This window comes from Acartia tonsa, chromosome 12 (assembly GCF_053477335.1).
Source record: "Acartia tonsa isolate MP-2025a chromosome 12, ASM5347733v1, whole genome shotgun sequence".
In the NCBI taxonomy this organism is placed as follows: Eukaryota; Metazoa; Arthropoda; class Copepoda; order Calanoida; family Acartiidae; genus Acartia; species Acartia tonsa.
In genome coordinates, this window is record NC_137271.1 from 46,590,409 (window position 1) to 46,610,398 (window position 19,990).

The following is a 19,990-nucleotide window of genomic DNA, read 5'->3' on the forward strand; positions in this document are numbered from 1 at the left end:
ATTCTGTAGATTACAATTAGTGGTTGAAACATTTGAACACTTAATTAACAAATTCAAATGTCCCCAAAGTTGTAAAGCCAACGAAAAAAAAACCGTTAAATTTGAAACTTTGTGGACTAATAAATGATCGTCCCTATTTTCCTGAAAATATCTTTACATCTTACATTTTCTTTATCTGCATAAAAATGCATTTCACCTAGTGTGCCTTCAAACCAGCTGAATAAAGTAACAGGATGTCTGTATGATGATAAAGGTTTTAAAAAAATATTTTTATATTTATATTTAGTACAAAATACAAGTTATAAAAAAAATGTGTTAGAAAGTTTCGTTATATTTTCTTCAATAACCCATTCTTTATTTTAACAAATGCTCTTTAAATCTTCTGGTCAGTAAACATATCCATGATTTTTTTTGTGCTTTTTGATTTTGGATGTTGTCATCCTTATTTTTATCGTTTGCTTTTAAAACTAAAAATCAACCGTAGGTGCCCCTAGAGACCCCTAGGGGGCATATACACTATAATTTTAGCTATAAACATTTTTGTGCTTAAAAATCTGAACACCAAAGTCAGTGAGGCGAAGTAAAAAAATGCATAACAATGTTTAATCTAAAGATATGGTTGCCATTTTACATAGAATACATCTATCTATCTTTTTATATCTATATCTATCTATCTATACTCTATTTTACATACATAGAACATGTTGACAATATGAAAATGTAAACAAAGATCAGCTGATTGTAAAGCATGATCTTGGTGCGCAATTGCCGTGTAAAATTATCAAAAGTACAATGTCGTCTTTGTCTGTGTTGAAATAATACAAAAGAGTATTGATTTAAATTATTAACAATATTTAATCTAAAGATATGGTTGGCATTTTACATAGAATACATCTATCTATCTTTTTAGAAGCGAAGCTACTCCATAATTCACTGTGTCTGTCTGTCCATCAGTCCATTCGTAACGCTATGAGAGAAATGTGATTTTCTTGGCTGCTTTTAAAGAAAGATTGAATCTTTAGTAAAGATTCCTTTCACATATAAGCAGGGCATCTATATATTAATTTGCCCGGCTGGCTGTCGGTCATGCTTGAAAAGACATAAACCTTACAATTTAATGGTTTCGTGATTTCTTTTAATCTATGCATATCTTTCAATTATTTGTTATTATATAGATTAGATCTATTTTTCTTTTTTATACTTCTATCTTTCCATCCATACTTTCAATTTTTTTCTATCTATCTATCTATACTTTCTATTTTACTTAGAATATATATATCTATCTTTTTTTTTCAACGCTATTAACCAACCAATCAAAATTCAATAAAAGTCTCCAAAGTTGTTCAACCAACGAATAAAAAACGCTATTATAAAACTTATTATAAGACTAAATAAACAGCCCAATGTCTCCTCACTCCCCAAATTTTATGTGTAATCTAAAGCAATTTTAAGCTTTTAAGTATTACAACTTTTTAACTTAAAGAGAAGCTGCAATAATAAATAAAATGTCAAAAGTATTCTATTTTGTGAAAACTAAAATCTTTTAAAATGCTCATTTTAAAAGAAAATTTTCTTTCATCAAAATTTAATTAAAAGTTTAAAGAAAATATGTAAGCATTTTAGAGAAAAAAGGTAAAAGTATTTTGAAAAGTAACACATTCTGAACAAAGAAATTTGAAAAGAAATATTGCTGGACCTCATTTATTTGTCAGTTTTTTTCATCCAGTAGGAGGGAAGGGGATGAGTTAAAGAGGGTATTGTTATTTTAGCCATCTGTGAATATCACTTTATTAGAGAATATGAAAATAAGATACAACATCCAAGTAATAATATGCCAATTAATAACCGCTGGAATAGAACTGTTACTGAGAAATCCTGTATAGAATCGTATTACAGAACAATTTTCATACAATTAATACCTGATTTGTTAACAAAATTTGTATTAATCTTAAATGTTTTTATTTCAATATCCGCGGATAAATAACTGTTATATGTAATTTTTTTATATTTTAGATAGTAAAGCGTCTTACAGTAAAGGGGAGTGTGAAATAGCTCAGAATATGGACAATAGTGACATAGATACAGGTAGATAGATAAATAGGGTTCCATTGGAATTCAGCCCACACGGGATTCAACCCACGGAATTCAGCCCAGCGGGATTCAACCCAACGGTATTCAGCCCACACGGGATTCAACCCACGAGATTCAGCCCACATGGGACTCAACCCACGGAATTCAGTCCATACGGGACTCAACCCACGGAATTCAGTCCATACAGGACTCAACCCACGGAATTCAGTCCATACGGGACTCAACCCACGGAATTCAGTCCATATGGGACTCAACCCATGGAATTCAGTCCACACGGGATTCAACCCATTATATATCTAAAATTACCAGTTTTCAAAAATATTTTTTTTTAAATTTAGAACAAAATTTTTAGAAAATTAAAAAAAAAAGTTTATGTAAATTTTTTTATTTTAGAAATCATTTTATAAAATATGCTTTATAAAAAAATTTGAGAAAAAAAGAATTATTTTCTAAAAATTTGTTTCTCAAATTTGAAAAAAAATATTTGTTTTTAAAACTGAGAATTCAGTCCACACGGAATTCAACCCAATATATATATAAAATTCTCAGTTTTACCCAGCTTTTCAAAAAGCCGCATCGAGGATGGCTGAACGACACATTCATACGTTACATTATGAGAAATGCGTCGGTTTATAAGAAAATGTAACGCTATTGCCTTATTAACACGTCGAGAATTTGATAAAATTGTTACTTGTTACATCTTTCCAATTTCTTCCATAAAAGTTACAACACACACGACGCACAGAAGGGTCATCTCAAAAAACGCCTATCTCAGAAAACGCCTATCTCAAAAAACGCCCATCTCAGAAAACGCCTATCTCAAAAAACGCCCATCTCAGAAAACGCCTATCTCAAAAAACGCCTTTTTCATAAAATGCCCACTACATTTTTTACAAATAAAGCCTTATTTATAACTAGTATTCAATAGAATAATAAAATACCAATCCAACCAGTCAATACACTATGTAAAAAGATGGATAGAATGGTAAACTAAAGAGTAGCTTAACCCAGCATCTACTAAAGTGGTTTTGTTTCTTTAGAAAGGTTGCATTGATATGTCGTTAATTTTCAATAATTCTTTTTTGTGACGTATTTAAAGAAAATGACTTATTAATATGGCCTTAATTGTTTTTTATTTGCCACCATTTTTCTTTAAAAAAAAGAAATTACAAATTAATATATTTTATAGAATTACATATCAATATCACAGTATATAAAATAAATAATGTGGAATCAAAACGTCCTTAATTTGTAGTAAGTCATCTTTATTAATTAAATAATTTAAATGACATATTGAAAATAAGGACGCATTAAAATGATCTTATATGAATTTAAAAAGGAGATGGAACAAATAGTTACTGATTTTGACACCAGATGGCAGTTGAAATCACTCATTGTTTAGCTTTGTTTTCTAAATGTTTTGACCTTATTTTTAGTTTGACAATTATTATTTTGTAATGGAATGAAAGATTTTAGTACTACAGACACCACTATGAATTTATATTTTAGTTCCTTTTTGCATGTATTTTATGAAAACTAATTTTTTTGGTAAGACCTTCTACAAAGAATAGAACCATATATATAGGTCAAGAAACTTTTTCAGTAAGTAATGATTCAATTGAAACATATTATGTGTTTGATTCAAAATTATTAGATAAATTTTAACCATGAATTTTATCTAATATTTTGTTTGAAAGTAAATAATATATTACCAAATTTGGTAGCCATATTGTTTTTTATGACGTTCTTAAATGATTTAAATTGAATTAAATTTTATCATTTTATTTACCACAAATAATAAAAAAAAATAAAAATACAATTTTGAAAGTTTGGCGGCCATCTTGTTTTTCTGGACGTTTTAAAGGAAAAATTGATGTGTCAATGCGTTTTTATTTAAGATAAAATGTCATTAAATTCAAAATATTGCTATTATTTACATTTTTTTGTGACGTTTTTTTAAAGATAACGACGTATTTTTGGTACAAAATACGACATTAAAAAAAATTTTAAAAATATGAAACGTCATTTGTATAGTAATAAAAAAGTTACGTCATTAAGGACGCATTAATGCAACATGTTTCTTAAAATAATGCGATAAAAGTATATGCTGGGAAGAGAATAGGGATAGTTTGAATAAATGGAAAATACGGGATGGGAGAAAATTATTGAAGGAAGAACTCATTAGAGGTAAGGGTTTAATTATTGAACCTTATTGAAAAGTAAATCATTTTTGAATCTGATAAAATAAGAAGGAATTTAGGGATAAGACATTAAAAATATTAAATTGCTTTATAGTATATAATAATTATTCTAAACTAATTTTTTTTGAGGAACAGCTATAAAATTCTGATAATTTTAAAGCATATCATACTCAATAAATATTTTGTATATCTTTTGTGTATGTTAATAATTATATAACATGAATCTAAAATTTCTTTTAATCATAATATAAACTAGTACAAAATTTTGTGTTTTCCAAACTATTTAATAAATAAAATAAAATAAATAAATAATAAAATAAATAAGAAGTATGTTTTAAAAGAGCTCATAGTAAACTGGGTTGTTTGCATGATCAATTTTCAAAAAGCAAACCTTTAGTATGTTATTGCTCAAAATGATTAAAAAAAAATAAAAAGTGCCTAAGGAATGAACAAAAGTGACATTATATTTCAGGGATAGATATTTCAATAAGAAGATTTATAATGTACATATTGTACAATATTCACAATACCTTATTAGACTTACATGTTTCACTACAAGATAATTTTTAAAAATCTAGTAGGCATTTTATGAAAAAGGCGTTTTTTGAGATAGGCGTTTTCTGAGATGGGCGTTTTTTGAGATAGGCGTTTTCTGAGATAGGCGTTTTTTGAGATAGGCGTTTTCTGAGATAGGCGTTTTTTGAGTATAGCCGCACAGAAACGTTGACAAATTTTAAAAAATGTAGCTAATTTGTTTGTGTAGTTTAAATTTTAAAAATAACAACTTCTACGTCGTATATGACGTCGTTAAATTGAAATAAATGTGACGTGACTTTATGAAATGATGCAAGCAATATTATTTAAATAGGGATTTTACTTACAAAAAAATGTGTAATTTCTTTTTACTTAACGGGTAATTTGCGTCGATAAAGGGAGGATTTGTAGGGGGGGAAATAGCCTTAAAAAAATAAAAGAGAGGAGGGAAAACATGTGTGGGGAGGACACCAATTGGATGGGATGGGATGGGGGTGGTTATGGTTAAGGAGGGGTTGGGAGAAACCTAGGCTTAAGTTAGGACAGCTGACTAACTTGTCTGCTAGCTAAACAGGGTAATCGCATAAAAATAAAATTAAATGTCATTAAAAATAATTGAATAGTTTTATTTAAATTCAAATTCTAAAACATTTTTTTTAAAAACACCGAATAATTTGTAAACTAGTGTTTTTAAAAGTATAATTATATATATTTATAATTAAAAATCTGGTACCCCTGTGGCCAGGCCGGCCACTAGCGTAGCTACACAGGTAGTATTAGTATACACTCGACTACAATAACAACAACATTGTGTGAAGTGAAGATTTATAAATTAATTAATTAAAGATCTTCGTTCAATTTTGTGATGAGATTTTGAATGAATGAATATAAATCACATTCTCAATTTCTTGTTGCTATAATTTTGAAAGGAGAATCTAATCATCGAAATTGTGATTAAGTACAAAGAATAAAATGCATATAATTTTATCATAAATAAGTTTTATAAGTTTAAAAGGTAAGAGTATTATTTTACATCAATCCTATTATATAAAGTAGTAAACGTTTTTTGTCTGTCCCAAAGGATCTCGCTAACCGCCGAACTGATATTGTTCTCCTTTACAGTGAAGCTTCTTATAGTTCCTGGGAAGGTTTTTAACTATTTTTTGGGAGGGTTCTACACCTCCCTCCCCCCCCCGAAAAATATTTTTTTAACTCTTTTGAAACTCAAATTTAAAATGGGATAAGGTCAACTTTTCCCCCTCCTACCAGTGCACCTAGAGGCTTCTAGGGGCATAGCCGATAGTAATTTAATAAGTGAGAGAGAGGATTTACTGTTAATTACACTAGTTTCAAAAGTTTCATAAATTGAAATATAAAATTTTATTAGATTTTTATAAAAAAACTTAATTAAAATTATAAAAAAAACTTATTAAAAATATTATATAAATATCATTTTATATTTTGTAGTGTCTAGCCCGCACCAACATGATGCAAACGTCATAATTTTATTTTTTTCCGCCATAAATAAACTCGGCGTATTATAATATAACACCATCCAATTTTATAAAAAAAAATGACGTACTCATACGATGCATACGCATTTTTTTCCCACGAATAAAACCCGACGCATTTTTTTTTTCCCATCGCAAAACAGGTCCAAAATGCGATGCCTTTAAAAACACGTACGTCATAAGAGCATATCGAGAAAAATAATAAAAAAGCATCGTATCAGCTCAAATGCATGCACATGCGCCTTTTTTTACATCGAGGAAAATAATAGTATTGCGTCGTATTCATGCGTCGTTCCTTTAGTTTCCATGCGGATTTTTGAACAGCTGGGTAAAAACAAATAATTTTTTTTCAAATTTAAGAAACAAATTTTTAGAAAATAATTCTTTTTTCTCAAATTTTTTATAAAGCATATTTTATAAAATAATTTCTACAATAAAAAAATTTACATAAACTTTTTTCAAAACTTTTTAAAAAAAATTTCTAAAAATTTTGTTCTCAAATTTAAAAAAAAAATATTTTTTTCAAACTGGTAATTTTACATATATAATGGGTTGAATCCCGTGTGGACTGAATTCCATGGGTTGAGTCCCGTATGGACTGAATTCCATGGGTTGAGTCCCACATGGGCTGAATTCCGTGGTTTGAGTCCCGTATGGACTGAATACCGTGGGTTGAATCCCGTATGGGCTGAATACCGTGGGTTGAATCCCGTGTGGGCTGAATACCGTTGGGTTGAATCCCGCTGGGCTAAATTCCGTGGGTTGAATCCCGTGTGGGCTGAATTCCAATGGAACCCTATTTATCTATCTACCTGTATCTATGTCACTATTGTCCATATTCTGAGCTATTTCACACTCCCCTTTACTGTAAGACGCTTTACTATCTAAAATATAAAAAAATTACATATAACAGTTATTTATCCGCGGATATTGAAATAAAAACATTTAAGATTAATACAAATTTTTGGAACCATAAATGGATAGATAGATAGACAGACAGATAGATAGATAGATAGATAGATAGATAGACAGACAGACAGACAGACAGACAGACAGACAGACAGACAGACAGACGGACAGACAGATAGACATACAGACATACATACAGACAGACAATAAGACAGACAAACACACACACACACAACCAGATAGACAGTTATCATAAGTAAAACAAATCTTTACAATAAAAATATAACTTATTTAGCAACCAACTAAGTTTAATCCAACAAAACAAAGTTTGTAAAATATGAGCCTCAATGCTCCTATTACTCCTAAAGTAGTAAGGATTTTTTGTCTGAAGCTTAGGATCTCAATAACTACTTAAATGATTCTTTTATTTAGGTAAGTTTTATGTATGTCCCGTGATTGTTTTTGGCTATTTAATTTTCATATTTAAGTCTGGTTTAAGAATGGTTTAAGGATATTTTTCTAGCCCCTTTCTGTCCCTTTAAATACAAGGCCTCTAGGGGCGCAAACGCTATAACTAAAAGAATGTATTATTTATTAAAATAAATTTCTTATTTAGGTTTGAGTCTTCATGGGGATACTAGGGGGAGGTATGAGAACTACCCACCCCCAGTCTCAAGTGTCGGGGTCAATTCTGATAACAGGTATCTATCTATCTATCTATATATATCTATCTATCCATCTATCTATCTATGCATGGAGACACCAGGGGGGGGTATGAGAACTATCCACCCCCAGTCTCAAGTGTGGGGGTCAATTCTGATAACAGGTATCTATTTATCTATCTATCTATCTATCTATGCATGGTGATACAAGGGGGAGGTATGAGAACTACCCACCCCCAGTTTCAAGTGTCGGGGTCAATTCTGATAACAGGTATCTATCTATCTATCTATTCTTTCCTCTAGCTATCTATCTGACTATCAATATCTTATCATCTATCTCTGGCTATCTATATCTTATTATCTATCTGACTATCTATCTATCTGTTTATGAACTTGACTGGGTATCTATTTATCCATCTAAAAACATTCATCTGACTAGCTATCTTATTGTCTATCTTGTTATAGAATTTGACTACCTATATCAATATCTATCATCTTATTTGTCTGACTCTCTACCTTGTTTCTAGCTATCTATCTATTATGTATCTGAATTTCTATCTTATTATGTATCTTGCTATATGCCTATGTTTTTTTTACTATCTGACAACCTATCTGGCTATCTATATATATCTATCTGTTTATGTATCTGTCTATCCACAAAATTTCTGATTGTCTATCTTATTATATATCTTATCTATGTAGCTATCTATTTTTATCTTATTAAGATTGGACAACGACTGTTTATACCCGAGCTCTATGTACACCCCCTCCTCCCTGCCCCCTTTACAAGCCCCCCTACAATACACCCATCAAGATCTCTTAAACAGAGCCTGGTCGCCTCTGCTAGAGGCGAGGCATGCTAGAAATTTAAGGTATCATATTTTTCTATCTATCTATTTAATTATCTATTAATCTATCTACCCAAATATATTTATCGAAGCTGTTCTATAATTCACATTGTCTGTATGTCCGTCCGTAAGACAGTAACACTAGGAGTTAAATGTAATTTTCTCGAATTCTATTTAAGTTAGACTGCTGATATTTTTAGTGAAAGTATCCTTTATAAAACAAGGATGACAATATCCATAAAAGAGAAGCTCTAAAACGATATGACAGACGAAAATTCACTTTTGTTGAGTGTCAGAACTGAATATACAAAATATAGGTTTGACAAAATTATACGTAAATTTGTTGCAAAACTTCTTAAATACAAAATTCTGTTTAAGGACATACTGACATTTTAATACTTGATTTTAGAGATGCTTCGCACATAATATTGTACTTTATTGTAATAGGAATCAGTAATCAAAAAATCAGATCAATCGGATGATTTTATCACATAAAATATTGTTATTAAAAATAAACACGTTTAAAATGGACGTACGGACATTCTGGTAACGCTTATAGAGTTCCTACGCTTTTTATCGTACCTAACTACTACAGGAATCACCGTGCAAATTTTGAAATCGATAGGACAATTCTAACATGCCTAAATTAACGAATAAAAGCTAACTATCTCGGACGGACGGACGGACGGACCGACCCTAATTATAGAAAAGCTTCGCTTTTAAAAAGGACCCTGTATTCTGATTTTAATCTTATAATTTTTTTATTTCAATATCCGCGGAAAGTTGTCCATAATACGATGAGATAGATACCTTAAGATTTAAATTCCCCTTACGTCTAATCATAATCAAGATGGACACAAGGATTGTGCATTAGATGTAATAATGCTGTGTTCATCTTTATATGTATCTATCCATCCATTTATTAGTAGCGAAGCTACTCTATAATTCACTTTGTCCGTCCGTCCGTCAGTCCGTCAGTCCGTCCGTCAGTCCGTCCGTCAGTCCGTAACGGTATGGGGGAAATGAGATTTACTCAGCTCCTATAAAAGATAGAAAGCTGAAATTTTTTGACAACATTCCCATCATTAAGGAGCACAATTAACTATAAAACATCGATGGCGGTCTGACGGCTTTTTAGCAGGTTTTAGGCTATTTTTTTATTTTCCACATTTTTCCTCATATATTTGGTGTTTATGGTCCGATTTTCAAAATTTTTTCAGTTAGATATATCAAAATTAAATTTTCCGTCGTTTGAAGAAAACAACAATGACGGTCAGACTGCCTTTTTGCAGGTTTTTGGCTATTTTTATATTTTTTACATTTTCCCCCATATCTTTGGTGTTTATGGTCCGATTTTCAAACTTTTTTCAGTTAAAGATATCAAAATTAAATTTCCCTTCGTTTGAAGAAAACAACAATGACGGTCAGACTGCCTTTTTGCAGGTTTTTGGCTATTTTTATATTTTTTTACATTTTCCCCCATATCTTTGGTGTTTATGGACCGATTTTCAAAAATTTTTCAGTTAAAGATATCAAAATTAAATTTCCGCTCAATTGAAGAAATCAACAATGACAGTCAGACTGCCTTTTTGCAGGTTTTTGGCTATTTTTATATTTTTTACATTTTCCCCCATATCTTTGGTGTTTATTAATCGATTTTCAAAATTTTTTCAGTTAAAGATATCAAAATTAAATTTCCCGTCGTTTTTAGAAAACAACAATGACCGTCAGTCCCATCTACCAAAATTTTTGCTTCGCTACTTATGGATGTTGTCATCCTTGTTTATCTTCTTTTTAAGATATCATCTTATAAATCTTTTTAACGATCTTTTAAGCAGCTTATAGTGCCTATAATTAAAATAACGCCATACAATTCAAATAAACAATGATAGGCCAGTATACATTTTACCATTGCATTGGTTATTTACAATGTATACTATCGTTGGTTATTTTTTATAGGCACCATAATAAGCATAATCTATGTAACTTATTATAAATGTTTTTTAGGAATTCTATGACCCTTGGTAGTCCAGTGTTAGGCGGCCGAATTTCCAGTCCCGTGCCAAAATCCTCATCTGCCGCCAACCGCAATTCTCTCTCCCTACAGCCGCGCACTAGTCCTGCCCTTATGCGGCGATCGCTAGCGGTCATGGCCGCGGATAAAACTGGCGGCTACGGCCAGTATTTGGCGGACGATTCGTTCAGCAGCGAGGATATTAATGGGTTTAATTTGAGTGGGTCCATCTCAAGCAGCTCAGGTCAGATTATTGTTGTATACCAGTTTATTATTCTTTTTTTCATATTAGGATATTAAAAGAGGGTAGAGAGTGAAATGCGAAGGGAAAAAAAATCTAGTAAAACATAAAACAATGAATTTATAGACAATTAATTATAGAGAAGCTTCACTACAAAAATAATTCATAGCATCACATAATAGACAGCTTTCCACGGATATTGAAATGAAAGTTTACAAAACTGCTACTAATGTTTGTTTTTTTAATTTGTTATTCGTAAAATTTTTCTCTAATATGATGCTATACATGATTTTTCAGTATGGCTAATAACCGGTTCCAATCCAGTCGTACAGTTTATATCTCTTTTGTAGGAACCTTTCAATTTGGAGACCCGCTGAATGTGAGTGGAGGAGGGGGAACTCGCACCCTTCCAAGTAGATTTAGAGGGGGTAATTCAACCTCCCTCTATCCAAGCCAACAACAGGTATGATGCAGGGATCTCAAGGGATAAGACAATGGCCGATAAATTGAAGTACATCCCGTGTGCTAATATACAAAATTTCTTCTTCTGTAGATTATAATCAGGGTTGAAATGTTTGAAAACTTAATTAAATTAACTAACCAATAAAAGTCCACTTAGTTGTTAAGCCAACGAATAAGGAAATGTGATTATAAAACTTTGGAGACTAGAGTAATAAACAGCCCAATATCATCAGTGATAGTACTATGGTTAATAGATTACTCTCCCTCTCATTATTATTGTGCTTAAAATTACTCAAAGTTTTATGACCTCGTCTCTTATTCGATATATCAAGAGCTTTGGTTATTTTTTATGAATTTAGATTAGTTGGTTCCTAGGTATTAGTATCCAAACTTTTCAACCAATAATATTAATCTAAACCAGGGTTAATTTTGTATATTTATTATAGGGGATGTATATCAATTTATCATCCATTCTTATCCATCAAGATCCCTTCTATGATATTGGTTAATTTGTGACACCTTGAATTTAACAAAGCGTTTGATAGTAATCATAATATTTACTATATAATCGCAACGTATTATAAACAGCTTCCCGCGGATATTAAAATGAAAAATTAAAAGCTGTTTCCTACTAGTGGGAATACCCTGGCCCAATACAGGTGCACTTTATTACCATGTACAGTTAGGACCTCTACACAAAGCTTGTGCAATCAAATAGTTGGGTGTACCTTGCATAATACCCTCTGCGATTGAGTGAGTTGAGAAAATGTTCAAAATGGCTAGGAGAGGACTTGTACCCGAAGTGTCACTAAGCCCTTTAAATGGTCATCTATTAATAAACATTCTATTGTATTATCTCTCCAAAATAGTTATATACCTTTCTAGGACCTATGAGAAGAACAATGTAAAGTAGAACAATATCGGTTCGATGGTTAGCGAGATCCGTCGCTACTTTATTTTATAGGATTAATAAACTTTTATTATATTTAGAAATCTAACTGTGATAACTCTATGGGCGGATATGACAACGCCGCATACCAGACACCCCCACTTTCCCGTGCTCATTTTGGGGGAGCGGCGGCTGTTTCGTCCGCCAGCGGCCACTCTCAATACCCGCTGCCGCCAACTGCCATCCGCCCCCAGCCATTGGGCCATGCAGGTAACCAAAAATAAATTGTAAATGAAGAAAGTCGCTCCAAAAAAATTCTGACGTCATAAAAATGAATGATGCGGAGAAGAGGAATGGGAAAGAAAACCACTTAATAAGAGATGAATAATCCCTCGTTTTTATGACGTCATACTGATTTTTGAGCAACTTTCTAAATTTACAAATAAATTTCTTCAAGATTTTGAAAAAAGTTCTTTATGGTGCCTATAAAAAAACATTTGGCCGAAGTATCCCGAATAACGTCATATAATAATAATTCATTACTCTAATGATAATGTTTCTTAACATTGCATGGACCTATTGTAATTTTCAAAGTTTTTAAAAGTATTCTAATACTTAAAATTAATGTATTTATTATTTTCAAAGGTTTGAGGGAGGTAACCTAAAGTATTTTTTAAAATTTATAGGATGGTAAAATGAGGGGTTTCAGAGCTTTTGAGTGGATAAACTCCCATTTTCCACCTAGTAAAAAACGAAAAAATAACCCATCCCCCATTATTTTATTTGCTTAATAAGGGAAAATTTGGGGTATAAAAATATACTGGAGCAGCTTATAGTGCCGATAAAAAATTACGTCATACAATACAAATTACCAAAGAGAGGCAGTATACATTTTAGTTGACCAATGGTAGGCCTGTATTTTTATAGGCACTAAAATCTGATTTAAAATCCTTCTATATTGTTAAAAGAATCATCCTATCAATTTTAGGACCACAAACATTACCTGAAGATTATTCCCTGAGCTCCGGGGGCCGGGGAGCTTTCGGCCAGGGAGGATTTGTCCAGGCTGCTCTGGCCGGCAGGAGGCAGGACTATTTTTCTCTTGACCCAGATCTAGATCTCAAGGAAAGAAAATTATAGATAAATAGGTTTTAAAAAATAAGCATGAAAAATTATAATAGTGGACAGTAAATGATCCTATTATTTAAAGTATTGTTCATTTTAAAAAAAAAAGCTTCACCTAGGTCTTGGGATGATTTTAGGCTATTTTTGCTTGCTAAGGGAGTAGCCGCTAGAAGTATATAATAGAATATATGGATCTACTGCAGTTCACGGTAAAATATTGCTGGTAACGAATATTGCCAAAAATCTGCCAAACGGCTGAACGTACAGATAATGCCTGCACACTGTTTTAAGCGGCATAAGAAGGCCTACAAATTATCTGGAATAGCCATAAATCAATCATGCATAATTATCTCGCAGTGCAGAGAAATTCGCGAAAAAGGCCTATTTTACGCGTTTTTTCTTCAGTGAAGCTTTCCCTTTGCATCATTGGATCTTGCCTATTCCAGATTATTTGTAGGCCTACTTATACCGCTTAAAATGGTGTGCGGGTATGATCTATACGTTCAGCCGTTTGGCAGCTAGCAGCCTTTAAAATTCATAGATTTTTGGCAATATTCGTTACCAGCAATAGTTTACCGTGAACTGCAGTAGATCCGAATATATAATAGTATCTTTAAAACAGCGATCACATATCCATAAAGGCAAAGCTCAAAAATTAGACTGTATATACTTGTAGAGTGTCTTAACTTAATTGCTTGTTATCAAATACAAGAAACTTTTCAAGGACATACTTACATTATATGACTTAATTATAGAGACATTTCGCCTATATATGTATATGCACCTTAATGTCATAGCAAACAATATTCTAAAACATCAGATGAATAGGCCGAACCTACGGATCGACTCTAATAATATAAAAGATTCTATGAAATTTCAAACAACCTAACCAATAATCTATAATTTTCTATGATCTGCAGGGGTTAACTGCACCCAGTAGTAGAGCTCCTGATACCTTTGTCTATGGCACTCTACCTAGAGGTATCTATATATCTATCTATGTTTCTATCTATCTATATATCTGTCCATCTATCTATCCATCTATCTATCTATCTATCTATCTATCTATCTATCTATATCTACCTATCTATCTACCTATCCATCTATCTAAATAGTAGAGCTCCTGATACCTTTGTCTATGGCACTCTACCTAGAGGTATCTATATATCTATCTATGTTTCTATCTATCTATATATCTGTCCATCTATCTATCCATCTATCTATCTATCTATCTATCTATCTATCTATCTATATCTACCTATCTATCTACCTATCCATCTATCTAAATAGTAGAGCTCCTGATACCTTTGTCTATGGCACTCTACCTAGAGGTATATATATATATATATATCTATCTGTCTGTCTGTATGTATATCTATCTATCTATCTAGCTAGCTATTTAGTAGAGTTCCTGATACCTTTGTCTATGGCACTCTACCTAGAGGTATCTATCTATCTATTTATCTATCTATCTATTTATCTATCTAGCTATATAGTAGAGTTCCTGATACCTTTGTCTATGGCACTCTACCTAGAGGTATCTATCTATCTATCTATATTTCTATCTATCTATCTTACTATCTATTTATCTATCTATCTACCTATCTATTTATCTATCTTTATAGTAGAGCTCCTGATACCTTTGTCTATGGCACTCTACCTAGAGGTACCTATCTATCTATCTATGTTTCTATCTATCTATCTATTTATTTATCTAACTATCTATTTATCCATCTATCTATCTATCTATATATTAGGGCTCCTGATACCTTTGTCTATGGCACTCTACCTAGAGGTACCTATCTATCTATCTAGATATCTGTCTATCCATCTATCTATCCATCTATCTATCCATCTATCTATCCATCTATCTATCCATCTATCTATCCATCTATCTATCCATCTATCTATCCATCTATCTATCCATCTATCTATCCATCTATCTATCTATCTATCTATCCATCTATCTATCCATCTATCTATCCATCTATCTATCCATCTATCTATCCATCTATCTATCCATCTATCTATCCATCTATCTATTCATCTATCTATCCATCTATCTATCCATCTATCTATCCATCTATCTATCCATCTATCTATCCATCTATCTATCTATTTATCTATTATACTATCTAAATAATAGAGCTCTATGGCACTTTACCAAGAGGTTTCTATCAATCTATCTTTCTATCTATTAATCTATCTGCCTGTCTGTCTTTCAGTTAAGAGCTTAACTTACTGAACCAACCATTCAAATTCAATAAAAGCCCCAAAAGCTGTTAACCAACGATTGAATTAGAAAAAGTTAATATAAACTAGTTCTAAAACAGCCCAATATCCCCTTTCTCCTAGACAAAGATTGTTGGTTAACAATGTTTTGACAACTTCTGTATAGACGTCGCGTGGCCACCCCAGGGAGGGAGGGGACACTGGGCTGTTTATTACACCAGTGCCCAAAGATTTATAATAACGTTTTCTAATTAGTTGGTTCATTAACATTGGGGACTTTTAGTGAATTTTGATTGATTGGTTTATTAAGTTCAGTGTCAAAGCATTTAACCACTAATTGTAATCTACAGAATAGGTAATTTTGTGTATAATTATTAGGAATGCAAATCAATTTATCAGCCATTGTCTTATCTCTTTAGATCCTTGGGAGGGGTTGACTCTAAAACATCGAATAACAAAGGTTTTCATATGGTTGAGTTATTCAGTATTTCAGTTAAGCAGATGAAAAATTCTCGTTTGTTGGCCTCTCAGGGCAGAGGGTCAATGTCAACAAAACTGGTATTGATTATATGATTTTTAGTAGCGAAGCTACTCTATAATTCACTTTGTCCGTCCGTCCGTCAGTCAGTCCGTCAGTCAGTCCGTAACGCTATGGGGGAAATGGGATTTACTCAGCTCCTATAAAAGATAGAATGCTGAAATTTTTTGACAACATTCCCATTATTAAGGAGCACAATTGACTATAAAACATCATTTGCAGTCGGACCGATTTTTAGCAGGTTTTAGGCTATTTTTATATTTTTCACATTTTTCTCCATATCTTCAGTGTTTATGGTCCGATTTTCAAAATTTTTTCAGTTACAGATATCAAAATTAAATTTCCTGTCGTTTAAAGAAACAATAATGAAGGCCAGACTGCCTTTTTAGCAGGTTTTAGGCTATTTTTATATTTTTCACAATTTTCTCCATATCTTCAGTGTTTATAGTCCGATTTTCAATTTTTTTTCAGTTGTAGATATCAAAATTAAATTTCCCGTCTTTAAAGGAAATAACCATGACGGCCAGACTGCCTTTTTGGCAGGTTTTAGGCTATTTATAAATATATTTAACACTTTTTTCCATATCTGCAGTGTATATGGTCCGATTTTCCAAATTTTTAAAACCTTTTAAATCTACCTGTACATATTCCCATCTACGATTTTTTGTGCTTCGCTACTTATGGATGTTGTCATCCTTGTTATTATATTATTCGTGGAAAATTGTATATTATAAAGGCATAAAGGTTTTCTAATAAATTGTTTTTATCTTTAAAAGGTAATAATTATTCCAGTATGGCTTCGAAACCTATTGGGTTAGAACTGATTCCCAGCCATACTGAAAACCATGTATAGTATTGAATTTTCACGAATATCAAAATAAAAATAATAAAATAAATACCTCGTGGATAACAAAACTGCTTTTATAATTTAGCATTTTCATATCCACGGAAAGCTGTATATAATACAATAATGCGATAAAGAAATATAATCTTCGTTGCAAGAGAACAAAATTAAATCATCTACATTCTACACAACTCAATAACAAAAGACTCGGTACAAACATGTATATATAGTGGTGGGGGAACATTTTAATTCTACTTATATTTTACAAGGATCTAAAGGGATAAGACAATGGTCGATAAACTGATGGATATCCCCAATGATGAAACACAAAATTACTCCCTTCTGTAGATTCCAATTAGTGTTTGAAACGTTTGTACACTTAACCAAACTAACTATCTATCTATCTTCCGAGTACCGTTTAGGTTGACCCGGAATTATATTTCTATCTGACTATCTATCTATATGTCTCACTCACTATCCATCTAGATGTCTCACTATCTATCTAGATGTCTCACTAACTATTTATCTAGATGTCTCACTAACTAACTATCTAGATGTCTCATTAATTATCCATCTATCTAGATGTCTCATGAACTACCCATCTAGATGTCCAGTAACTATATATCTATATAGATGTCTCACTATCTATCTATCTATCTAGATGTCTTCTGAGTACCTGTTGAATAGTCCTTAACCAAACTAACTATCTTCCTATCTAGATGTCTCACTAACTATCTATCTATCTAGATGTCTCCCGAGTACCTGATTGGTTGAAAAGTGCCGGACAAACTATCTATCAATCTATCTTGATGTCTCACTATCTATCTATCTAGATGTCTCACTATCTATCTATCTATCTAGATGTTTCCCGTGTACCTGATTGGTTGAAAAGTGCCGGACAAACTATCTATCTATCTATATGTCTCACTAACTATCTATCTATCTAGATGTCTCACTATCTATCTATCTATCTAGATGTTTCCCGTGTACCTGATTGGTTGAAAAGTGCCGGACAAACTATCTATCTATCTATATGTCTCACTAACTATCTATCTATCTAGATGTCTCACTAACTAACTATCTATCTATCTAGATGTCTCCCGAGTACCTGATTGGTTGAAAAGTGCCGGACAAACTATCTATCTATCTAGATGTCTCACTAACTATCTATCTATCTAGATGTCTCACTATCTATCTATCTCTCTATCTATCTAGATGTCTCACTAACTAACTATCTATCTATCTAGATGTCTCCCGAGTACCTGATTGGTTGAAAAGTGCCGGACAAAACTACCCTCATGACTATGGGCTTCCTATAAGGTAATATTTCTTTAACAACTATAAAGATAAACAGCCAAACCTTTCTGGGGGGGGAGGGGACATTGGGCTGTTTATTACATTTTTCCACAGAGTTTTATGATAACGTTTTCTTATTCTTTGGCTTTTGGGACTTTTATTAATTAGGGTTTTTGAATCTAATGGTATTCTTATGGCGTCATAAAGATAAACAGCCAAACATATATAATTTATTAAAAGTTAGGCTTAGGGTTTCAATAAATGTATAAGTATAGATATACTGACCCATGTAGGTCGGACTTCTTTCGTCTGCTAGCAAATTACTTTAGAATCTTATGTAGCGACTTGGCTGTGTTAATATTTTACTTTTGGCTGATATTCAAAGACCCAATTGAAAGTCGGCATAGGGTCCCCCCTTATGTGGTTAGAGTTACACATAGCTGGTGCCCGTCTATTATTTCACGTTAATAGGGTTTACTTAGCCATACAATTAAGATATGGTAGGCTAGCCTCATAAATTTTATAACTATCTAATTTTCTGTTTAAAAACACTTCATTTTATCTAAACCACCCCTAGACAGTACAACCGATTTTTCTTGGGAGGGGGTTGGTACGCTCCCCCTAAATAGTTAATAACTTTCTAAGGACCTACATTGTAAAGGAGAACCATAATGGTTCTGCGGTTAACAAAATCCTTCTGTATAAACAGACAATAAAACCTTACCACTTTATTTTACAGGATTAAACATTTTTTTGTCTTTTTCATACTTATACATGAATTTTTAAAATATGCATCGAAAATCAAATTTAGGGAAAAATGCAAAGTGTTGAAAAAAATCCAATTATTTTCTACAAAAAAAATCTGGGCTAGGCAGCTGCGCGTCAGCCGCGACTAAGCCTCAAATTTAAACCTGTTGAATGCTTAAAAAAATTTAAAAAAGTGGCATTGTTATATTTGGGTCAGGTTTAGACTTCTAGCTGATTTTAAAAATTGTAAAAAGGTTGATTTTCCTGATGCTATCAGGCGGCTGGCGCGCGGCTGCCGAGCCCTGGAAAAAAACTGTGAAAAGAACAATTGCAGTTTTTCAAGTTTAATTTTAGGAATTTTTTTAAAAGTTACTGTCAATTATCTATCATGTATATACACTGAGTTTTTTTTACCAAATTAAAAGTTGATTAATTTAACCCACTTACTCTTGTCAGAAATTAATCATTAATATCTTATTTTCTACTTTGACGTGGAGAGTTTCCGCGGATATTGATATAAAATCATGAAATTAACACTAGTTTTATAAGTCCCGAGGAGCTGAATAATTAATCTTATAATTTTTTGTTTTAATATCCGCAGAAAGCTGCTTATAACACGATGCGATAAATAACTATTATTTATTTTAGAGAGAGAAATGTTCATGTAAATCTATTATGCACCCTAACCGAGGAATTAACAGACAGTTTTCCACGAATAATAAAACAAAATCTATTTTAGAGAGAGAAATGGACATGTAAATCCATTATCTACCCTAACTGAGGAATTAACAAACAGTTTTCCACGAATAATAAAATAACTATTATCTATTTTAGAGAGAGAAATGT

General features: G+C 32.1%; 1 protein-coding gene across 1 annotated transcript; it reads left to right on the forward strand.

Annotated features, from left to right (window-relative positions):
- Positions 1–8,109: 8,109 nt before the first annotated feature.
- LOC145333382 (uncharacterized) lies at positions 8,110–13,502 on the forward strand. The gene is made up of 6 exons (XM_080178500.1): positions 8,110–8,179; positions 8,634–8,780; positions 10,764–11,014; positions 11,362–11,474; positions 12,464–12,632; positions 13,351–13,502. The coding sequence occupies exons 2-6, from the start codon at positions 8,665–8,667 to the stop codon at positions 13,500–13,502; spliced, it is 801 nt and encodes a 266-aa protein (XP_080034626.1). The 5' UTR covers positions 8,110–8,179; positions 8,634–8,664.
- Positions 13,503–19,990: the final 6,488 nt, after the last annotated feature.